The 11,355-nt window shown below is 32.6% G+C and overlaps 1 protein-coding gene across 1 annotated transcript; it reads left to right on the top strand.

Annotated features, from left to right (window-relative positions):
• The first annotated feature begins 2,517 nt into the window (after positions 1–2,517).
• LOC141601732 (uncharacterized) lies at positions 2,518–6,720 on the top strand. The gene is made up of 4 exons (XM_074422032.1): positions 2,518–4,103; positions 4,211–4,235; positions 6,033–6,152; positions 6,574–6,720. The coding sequence occupies exons 1-4, from the start codon at positions 2,518–2,520 to the stop codon at positions 6,718–6,720; spliced, it is 1,878 nt and encodes a 625-aa protein (XP_074278133.1).
• The last annotated feature ends 4,635 nt before the right edge of the window (positions 6,721–11,355 follow it).

Below are 11,355 nucleotides of genomic sequence, written 5' to 3'. Positions count from 1 at the left end.
GAGTTTCATCTCAATGCTATAACACTATTTATTCATTACAATAACTGAGTTTCTACATTATAATAACTAAACATACCAGAGTTTCTACATTACAATAACTGGGTTTCTACAATACAATAACTGATTTTTTGCATTTGAATAACTATTAAATAACCACGTTTCTTCATTACAATAACTGAGTTTCTATATTCAACTAGACATTTTAACAAGCACTTGGTGTGCTACTCTAGATTACCAACAAATTTTCAGGATAATGATAATAAATCATTAATCAAATGCCAAAGGTATGATAAACAAGCATACTAACGGAGTAGCAATTGAAATAACTCGCAAAATAACATATATTGACTTATATAATGTACGCTTAGCTTCATTATGTCAATTTACGCTAGGGTTTCTGCAAATTTTGGGCAAAAACTGACGATTGATGCGTGTATCAATCAAATTGAATGAAGATAATGAATTAATTTTGTATTTTCGACTTGAATTACTCCAGTTTCGTGAATATTTGATTGGATTATGCCATGAATTTGAAGAAAATAAGAAAAACGGTTTTTTCCCATGGTACCCTCGAACTTTGGCGGATTACACATGGTACCCCTTCTTTTAGCTTTCTACATATGGTGCCCATCAGTTTGGCTTTCTCCTTCCCCAAATGCCCTTACTATGCTTGCCGTCATAACGCCGTTAATGTAGTTCTTTTTGGCGGCAAAAACATAACCAACCCACACCCTTATTTGTCTTTATTCTAACCTATATTCATCTATCATCAACCTAAATAAAACCTCTTAATATTCCCAAAGAAAATCCCTAATTTTCCCCCAAATTTTCCCAGAAAATTTTATTAACCCTAACCCCAAAAGAAAATCCCTAATTTTACCCCAATATCCGAAAGTAATCTCCTCTTTCAAGCTTCATCTGGTGATTTTCGTCCTTTCAAAGTGCAAAGGTAAGATCTTTAACAACTATCTTTAAATTTCAATTAACTTCATAAAAATTATTTATTTAGATTCAGTTAAGTTATAGGAAGCAGTAATATGTGTTGCATGTTAGTATTTGTAAAAAAAAATCACGAAATTAGGGTTTGAGTTATATTTTTTCTTACTTTCATCATTGTGTGTAATTATAGGATGGATGCTGCAATATGGTTGGAATTTAACTATGGCGGTAAGTGCTTTGATTATCCAGTATATGATGTTGATTTAATGCAATTACTGGATGTGATTGGTGAGCTTGGGGATGTGAGCTTGAAGCAGAATGTACTCATACCATCAGTTTACGACCTGTTTTATAAAAATGGTGGGGGTCAGAAAATATATATAAGAAATGATAATGATTTGTTGAGCATGTTTGCTCATTTTGAAGGGAGAAATGTTATTATGGTTTGGTTGGAGCACACTGAGCATCCTATTAGTTTGTTTAGGTTGGCTGAGGGACTGAAAAAGGTACAAAGAGAGGTAGAAGAGAAAAAACAGAGGGAAGAAGAAGAGAGAGCTAGAAGGGAGAGGGAGGCAATAGAAGTGGAACCTTTGAGCATTGAAGTGCCTGTGGTGGATGTTGATACTAATGACACTGAGTATGTAAGAATTTACACCTCCCAAGAAATTGCTGATCAACAATCTCCTCCACAACCTACACCTAGATCTCCTCCACAACATATACCCAAATCTCCTCCACAAGCTACAACTAAATCTCCTCAACAACCTACAACTAAATCTCCTCAACAACCTACAACTAAATCTCCTCCAGAACCTACACCCAACTCTCCTGAACCTGTAACACAAACAACTCAATCATCACAATGTCCCACTTCAGATAGATTCCATTCACAACCATCACAACCTGTTTCTAAGTCAGTCCCAAGAAGGAGTCAGTCAACATCAAATAAAAAGATACCTAAAACTTCTGCCAAGAGGAAAGGGGTATATGTGCCAAAGACTAAGCAGAGGATCCCTACTGAAGTTGATGTTGTTGAAGACAGGCCTAGAAGGAATAGAGTGCCTCATTCTTTTATGGGGGTGGAGGATGACAATGATGACAGTGATGAGAGTGATGAGGACTATTATTGTAGTGATGGTGAGGATAGTAGAGACAGTGATGACAGTGCAATGGTTGAAGAGCAAGACATTGAGGAGTTGGATGATAATGAGGCTGTTCATCCATTTGATGTTGGGCTCACTGTTGGAGTTAATGAAGAGGATGAAGAAGATAATGAGCAGAGTTTGAAAATGTATAAGAATGGAAGGATATATACACCAGCTAGATGGGGTCAGATTGTGTTAAAGCCATGGCTAATGTTCATGTCTAAGGGGGAGTTTCTTTCAGTGCTCTCGACACGTGTACAAGAGGGCTTCAGTGTGATTGTGTTAAAATCGATAAAAGAAGATATACGGTGAATGCAGTGGGAAGTTGTGTACTTGGAAGCTTCATAGCTCATGTTTGCCTGACTCTGTGACATGGGCTATTAAGACTCTAACAGGGAACCATAAGGAGTGCTTTAACTTGAAAAGGAATCCTATGGCCACTGTTCCTTGGATGGCTAAAAAGATAGAGACTGAATTAAGAGCTCATCCTGAGATGCCAGTTAAGTCAATGGCAGATTTGTTAATGAAGGGTTATGGCATTGATGTATGCCTAAGGACAATGTATAAGGTCGAAATTCTGTATGTTGAAATGGTGTATGGGGGATTTGAGGAGAGTTACAATAGCTTGGCAGCTTATGGAGAGGTGATAAAACAGACTAATCCAGGTTCTTGGGCTTTAATTACCTGGCATAACCCTCAAACTGGACAGACTGGTGGTCAAACTGGTGGTCCAGTCCACTTCAAAGCTATGTTTGTGAGTTTTCATTCATGGATACTTGGGTTTTTGAGAGGTTGTAGGCCCATCATTGGTGTTGATGGGTGTCATCTGAAGGGGAGGTATAAGGGGATGTTGTTATCTGCTATAAGTGTAGATGCCAACAATAATCTGTATTGTATTTCATATGCAATTGTGGGGAAGGAGAACACTGAATCTTGGACTTATTTTTTCAGAAATCTAAGGTTGGCATTTCAGAGTGTTGGATGTTCCAAATGGGATTGGACATTTATCAGTGACAGAATGAAGGGAGTTGAGAGGGCACTTGAAAAAGAGTTTCCTCAGTCCACCAAGAGGATTTGTGCACAACATTTATATTCCAACTTCAAGCTCAAATGGGGAGGGCCTGCATTCCATGACCTGTTTTGGAGGGCAGCCAATGCAACCTCAACTCATGCATTTCACAAAGCAATTGAGGAGATAAATAAGTTGTCCAGTCAGCTGCTTGATTATTTGTTAAGTGTTGAGGAACAATGGTCAAAATCACAGTTTGACCCAAACATTGCTTGTGACCATAACACCTCTAATTTTGTGGAGTCATTCAATGCATTAATAAATGATTTAAGGGAGAAGCCTGTGATGACCCTTATGGAAGGAATCAGAACTGATTTCATGGCAAAGATGGCTGAAAGGATGGAAGTGGCAGATGGCTTGCAAATGCATGAACCTACACCTTATGCTAAGGAGATATTAGAGTACAATATCCATGGGAGTAACCAGTGTATGGTTATTAAAGCAGGTGGTGGGGAGTTTGAGGTGCTTGAGGGTACTAAACCTCATCCAGTGGACATTCTTAAGGGGACATGCTTATGTGGGGGGTGGCAGATAACTGGAATCCCATGTAAGCATGCATGTAGAGCTATTTTTGACAATAGGGAGCAACCAGTGGACTATGTGCATGGATTCTATAGGGGTCAATGTTACAAGCTCACCTATGGAGAACATATGCATCCTTTACCTAATAAGGATGCATGGCCAACCTTCCAATTCCCTCAAGTTTTACCCCCTATTCCAGAGAGGAGCATAGGAAGAAGACTGCAAGGCAAAGAAAGAGGAAACCAGACGAGCCCAAGAAGAAAGGTAAAAGATCAACAACAATCACATGCTCAATATGCAAAACTGTTGGACACAATGCAAGGTCTTGTAAAGGAGGTCCAACAGCAAAACAGAGGAAGGCTAGTGGGGGTGGTGGCAGTCAGAAGAAGAGGGCCAGGAAAGATGGAGCTTCAACAAGCAAGGGTTAAGTATGTTTCTGAAAAGACACTCATTTTTTGGCTAAGTTAGGTTGTTAACTAAGTCAGTTGCCATTTTTTGCTTATTTGGTAAACTGTTATGGGTATATTTTGTGCAGTTTATTAACTGTGTTGCAGCTTTTGGTGATTTATATATCACACAGTCAGCAACATTTTGGTGATTTATAAATCACAGGAACAACCTTTATATAATTAACAACAATGATCAATGCTAGCATTGCAAGTTTTAATCTTACTAATTGCATTTGATTCTATTACAGTTGTTGCATATTACATAGTTTCTTATCCACTTCTTTGGTTCATCATGACATATAACAAGAACATGTACATAAAAATGGCTATTTTTATGCTAAGTTGTAGTAGCTTTGACATATCATCCATTTTTGCCTTCAACAGATTGAGCATCTCAGCTTGTTCCTTCAGTTTCTTCGTCACTTCATGTAGATTATGCATTTGTTGTATTTCTTCTTCTTCATGTTGATTGTCTTCTACTATTTTAGCTTGGCACCATTGAAACCAACCACAATCATCACACTTGTAATATAGCTTCATTGGATTTCTTTGCAGAGAGGCCCCAGAGGACCTTATGTTTGATCTTTTTTGCATCTTGGGCATTGTTTGTTTTCTACTTCAATTCCTCTTGAATAAGAACTTGCATTAGATGTATAAGACATTATTGAGTTTCCTTATGTATTGATACTTGTTTTAATTGTAAATGAGGGAGATTTGGCTTTTAAAGCAACAGATTCCAACGGCTACATCAATATAGCCGTTATTTTTTGTTCATTCTAGAAATTGGGTACATTGGGCAAAAGTTTGAAACACAGGGGTACCATGGGCAAAAAGTGTATAGTTCAAACTAACTTTCCCACCAAAAAGTGAAATTGTAACTGACGTTAAGAAAACTTAACAGCCGTTTGTCAATGGCCATTTTGGGAAAGAAAAAGTCAAACTAATGGGTACCTTATGTACAAAGTTAATTCGAGGGGTACCATGTGTAATCTGCCAAAGTTCGAGGGTACCATGGGAAATTTCCGTAAGAAAAAAGAGGTGAAGAATGAACAAAGCTAGAGAAAAAAAGGGAAAACGTAAGATTAAGTGGAAGAGAGAGAGAAAAAAAATGAGTGTGTGTATTTTTTTTTGATATAATCTCAACCCTTGATCTTGTTAGATCCAATGGTATATAAATGCGGGGGTAACTCACGAAAAGTGGCAAACTCACCGGATCTTGCCTATATATATATATATATATATATATATATATATATATATATATATATATATATATATATATATATATATATATATATATATATATATATATATATATATATAGAGAGAGAGAGAGAGAGAGAGAGAGGCGGGATCTCGTGAGTTTGGTTCTTACGGTGTGTTGTGAGTTTGCTCTTCTTTAAAATCTCAGCCATTGGATAAAGTTAGATACACGGCTGAGATTAATCCAAAACAAAAATAAGATGACGCTTTCAAATCAAATATTGTCGCTGATCACGTTATTCCACTTCAAACTAATTCAACATTTTTCCCCAATTCAATTCAATCTGATCAAAATCCCATCATTCTTATCTCTCGAATCATTACTACTCAATTTACTTACTCCATCACCATTACCATTAAATAATTTTATTTTTCCTGCACAATTGATGATGAATCGGTGGCTACTGCACAATTAATTTTATTTTTCATTCGTATCTTTAATTAACTGACGGCTGACGTCGATGAAATAGATCGCCGACGTGTTCTGGCGGCAGTTTGGTTCACCACAATAGCAGAAGTCGATGATGACGGTGCTATTAATAGGTGTAATTCCAGCTGCTTTAGGATTCAAGGAGTCTGACAAACAGCGCGGATGAGATTCAACCCGTCTTTGCTGTTATTGATGTTGTTAACCAGCGGAATTAGGATGTTGTTATTGATGTTGATGAATTAGATGCTGATGAAGATGTGGATCTCGAGGAGATTGATGAACAGCGCGGATTGAGGGTTGTGGATGAAGATGAGGAGGAAGAAGATGTGAAATTGGTAACAAGTTGGATATGTTGATTTGAATAATGATGCGTCTTTTATGATCAAAGATGGCGAAACTAGAGGTGTTGAGTCACCATCGTCCACCATTGACAGTAATTTTATGAGCTTGATTCTTGATTAAATTAATTGGATGTCCCGTGATGCTCCCGTTGATGGCACCTCTCCGAATACCTAAATGAATTTCCACTTACCTAGGGGCAGTATGGACAAGAGAATCATCAAGTAGCATTACCCTTCGATGCAAGGTTGTCGAGTCTCCTAGCTCTTCTTCTAGTTTGGATAAGGCGCATGTACTCGGTTAATACTACATGGAACTTAGGAGCGAGCCTTTGAGTGACGGCACCAGAAGCACTGCCCTTCTTCATGGCCCTGCGAATGTTCTGTTCAGATATTCTTATATGTTGGTCGCACATAGTCGGAACCGTGGATTTTAAGACCGACTTCCCACAAAGAATGGGGTCTTCAGAACTGTTATCAAGAGCAACGTGTCAGCTCTAATTCTGCAAATGATCAAGTCTTTAATTTCCTTCATTCAGTTCCAAGATGGATGAAGAACTGCTAATGTCTAATTCATAATCAAGAATCGAGAAATCTTATGTGGGAAAGACATGATCAAGTTTTTTATTTAGACTAAGTACGACATAAAGTTTACAAAAAGAAGAAAAAGCAACCCTTAAAAGGATGAATTATAACTAGCAGAATTATAACTATTTTGAGCTGCTTTTTTTTTCATCTTTCTAATAAGGAGGATCATATTAGTTTGGCACCTCTCCGAATTTGTTGGAGAATCGAATTTGTTGTAAGTAAAAAAAATCAAAGTGACACCGGAATAGTAACAGTAGAATAACAGCACAATAACACGTGGTAAAAAAAAGAAAAAAAATCAAAGTCGTAAAAAAAATCAAAGTAACAGCAGAATAACATCACAATAACAGCGGAATAACAATAACAACACAATAACAGCACAATAACATGTGGTAAAAAAAAGAAAAAAAAAATCAAAGTCGTTAAAAAATCACAAGAATAAATGAGAATAACATCACAATAACAAATGGAATAAAAAAATAACAAAGACAATAACACGTGGTAAAAAAAATCAAAGTCGTGAAAAAATTCACAGTAACAGCAGAATAACATCACAATAACAGCGGAATAACAATAACAGCACAATAACACGTGGTAAAAAAAAATCAAAGTCGTAAAAAAAATCAAAGTAACAGCAGAATAACATCACAATAACAGCGAAATAACAATAACAACACAATAACATGTGGTAAAAAAAAAAAAAGAGAAAAAAATCAAAGTCGTACAAAAAATCTAGGTAAAAAAAAAAAGCACAATAATAGCATAATAACACGAGGTAAAAAAAATAAGAGTAAAAAAAAATTTCAAGTATAAAAAAATCCGGTACAAAAAGAAAAAGAAAAAAAGGTAACATAATGAGTAAATTAAAGAAAAACATAAGAGAAAACAAAAATATCAAAGTGGTAAAAAAAAGCAAAATAACACGAGGTAAAAAAAGAGAAAAAAAAATTAAAGTAAAAAAAAGTAACATTAGAAAAAAGAGAAAATAAGTAAATGACAATGGTTTTATATGACATGTAAGATTTGATCTTGGCCACTCATCTCTAATATAATCTAGTGGCTGAGATTCCCCCAACTCACAACTCACCATAAGAACCAAAATCACCAAATCCAATCTCTCTCTCTCTCTCTCTCTCTCTCTCTCTATATATATATATATATATATATATATATATATATATATATATATATATATATATATATATATATATATATATATATATATATAGAGAGAGAGAGAGAGAGAGAGAGAGAGGAGATCAGCTAAGTCCACTATATAGTTATAAGTCCATAAGTTCTATTAAGGGCCATTGGATGATAAAAATGAATGGACAAGATCAACTCACAAAAATGGTGTTTAATGGCTAATCTCACACACACTCTCCTCCCTCACTAATCCATTCTAATCCTCTATTTACTAAATGAATAGGTGAACTTCCAAATTTTCCCTCCAAAAAGTATCTTTATAAATAAGGAAACTATTGATAATTTAATTTTATTCACTAAATAAAGTAATTAATAATTATAATGTATTTCATTATATAATTTTTTCATTAAATATTAACTTTTTCATCAAATTTTATAATTTTCACTAAACACTAAACTATAGTATTTTAATTAAAATATAAATAATAAAAAGCTATAAACTATTAGATCTTTTATTGATGTTATTATTTGAGAATGACTTGACTCATACTATGTATAAACAAAACTATAAATCGTTTTGATTACTTACATGACAAAAACAAATGAGAGAATTAATAAATTGGAATCATTAGTTTTGTGGTATAAAAAATAGTTTTTAAAAAATACATTTCAGCACGTTACTCAATTCTCTTTGACTAATTTTCAGTTTAATTTTTTTTTCTCAAAAAAAAATAATAACGAAAAAATGAACAATTAATTAGATACCACTATTATTTTGTAGTTCAATTTTACTCAGTTTTCTTGAATAATTTTACAGTTCAATTTATTTTATCATATCAAAATATAATGACATGAAATATGAAAAATTAGCGAGGTATTAATTTAGCATTATTAAGTAATATAAAAGTAAAACTCTATAAATACCGCGCATTCATTGCGCGGGATCTAAACTAGTTAATCACTAATTCAGTATAACTTCTTCTCCTCTAATCCACTTCTCTCACATATCACACATTTCATTTCTCTCATCTCTCAAAAACACTAAGACAAGTTTACGACAATTCTGTATTTTTTAGAGTGTAACTTCTTTGTTTTATGAGTATAACTTTAATCGAAAATAGTGCAACTTTATACTAAAAAGGGATTTTGAAGTATATATTTTTAACTTTTTGTAATTTTAAGACAAGTTTATGACATTTCAATATCTTTTAGAGTGTAACTTTTGTGTTTTACGAGTATAACTTTAATTCAAAATAGTGCAACTTTATACTAAAAGGTGATTTTGACGGATATTTTTTGACTTTTTGTAATTTTAAGACAAGTTTACGACATTTCAGTAGTTTTTAGAGTATAACTTCAGTGTTTTACAAGTATAACTTTAATTCAAAATAGTGCAACTTTATATTAAAAAGTAAATTTGAAGTATATTTTTTCGACTTTTTGTAATTTTAAGACAAGTTAACGACATTTCAGATTTTTTAGAGTGTAACTTCTGTGTTTTACGAGTATAACTTTAATCCAAAATAGTGTAACTTTATATTAAAAAGTGAATTTCAAGTATATTTTCTTGACTTTTTGTAATTTTAAGACAAGTTTACGACATTTCAGTAGTTTTTAGAGTACAACTTCAGTGTTTTACATTTATAACTTTAATTCAAAATAGTGCAACTTTATACAAAAAAGTGAATTTAAAGTATATTTTTTTGACTTTTTGTAATTTTAAGACAAGTTTACGACATTTCAGTAGTTTTTAGAGTATAACTTCAGTGTTTTACAAGTATAACTTTAATTCAAAATAGTGCAACTTTATACAAAAAAAAGTGAATTTGAAATATATTTTTTCGACTTTTTGTAATTTTAAGATAAGTTTACGACATTTCAGTATTTTTTAGAGTGTAATTTTTAAAGTGTTTTTTTAGAGTGTTTTACGAGTATAACTTTAGTCATTTTTGTATAACTTTTGTTCAAAATTGTGTAACTTTAGTCCAAATTTGTGTAACTTTAGTCAAAAAATACTTGGAATTTATTTAATTTTAAGACAAGTTTATATAATTTGTCCTACTATAACTTTAGTCCTTTTTGTATAACTTTATCCAAAATTGTGTAACTTTAGTCTAAAATTGTGTAACTTTAGTCCAAAATCATGTAACTTTAGTCCAAATTTAAATTCAAATTTGAAACCAACACAATAAGAAGACGAGATTGAAGTTTCACATATTGCCATTGAAGTTGCACATAATGCCACTGAAGTTGCGCATAATGGGCATTGAAGTTGCACATAATGACACTGAAGTTACGCATATTGCCACTGAAGTTACGCATATTACTACTGAAGTTGTGCATAATAAGCATTGAAGTTGCACATAATGCTATTGAAGTTGCATATAATGACACCGAAGTTACGCATATTGCCACTGAAGTTGCACATATTGCCATTGAAGTTGCACATAATGCCACTGAAGTTGCACATAATGGGCATTTTTTGTATACTTCATTTTTAGTGCAACTTTAATGCTTAAAGGGTATAACTTTAATCAAAAATAAAATAGATCTAAAAAATTAAAAAATAAATAATAGGACGAATTTAGATCTGAAAAATTAATAGATCTAAAAAACCACCACCAACAACACACAAAATTAATACAAAATATGAAATAATTAAAAAGAATCTAAATTACAAAAAACTAATAGATCTAAAGAAAAATATAAAATATGACGATATTTGAAATATAAAAATATAAAACAAGATCATTTTTTTGTCTAATTTTCATATTTATAACACAAAACACTAACACAAAAAACAAAAAAAAAACTATAAAAAACTAATGTAAATATGAAAAACGAAAAAAGGGTATAACTTTAGTCGTAAATAGTGTAACTTTAATGTTTTAAGGGTATAACTTTAGTATTAAATAGTATAACTTTAATATTTTAAGGGTATAACTGTAGTCGTAAATAGTGTAACTTTAATGTTTTAAGGGTATAATTTTAGTCATAAATAGTATAACTTTAATGTTTTAAGGGTATAACTTAGTAAATCTGAAAAAACAATATGAGATTAAAGTGTGTTTTTAACCAATAAAACCCACTTGATCTCTATATAACGAATTTAAACAATACAAGACAATAGATCTGAAAAATTTTAAATGTAATTTAAATCAACAAATTATTCTGAAATTATTTTCATTTCTAAAACCGCAAATCTAACAAAAATCGTAAATCTGAAAAAATAAACGTAAATCTAACCAAAAATAAATCTTACAAAAATCGTAAAACTAACAAAAAAATCTAACAAATACGATTAGATATAAAAAAACGGAAAAAAAAGAAAAAAAGAAGAGCAACGCAGCAAACACAACACACCTACCATTTCAAAAAAAAAAAAAAAAAACAACAACAACAACAACAACTCAGCAACACAGCACACCTACCATTTAAACAAAAAAAAACAACAAAACAGGTCTTG

Source organism: Silene latifolia, chromosome 9 (genome assembly GCF_048544455.1).
Source record: "Silene latifolia isolate original U9 population chromosome 9, ASM4854445v1, whole genome shotgun sequence".
Lineage (NCBI taxonomy): Eukaryota > Viridiplantae > Streptophyta > Magnoliopsida > Caryophyllales > Caryophyllaceae > Silene > Silene latifolia.
Note: the sequence above shows the minus strand (reverse complement) of the source record. Positions and strands in the feature narration are given on the sequence as shown.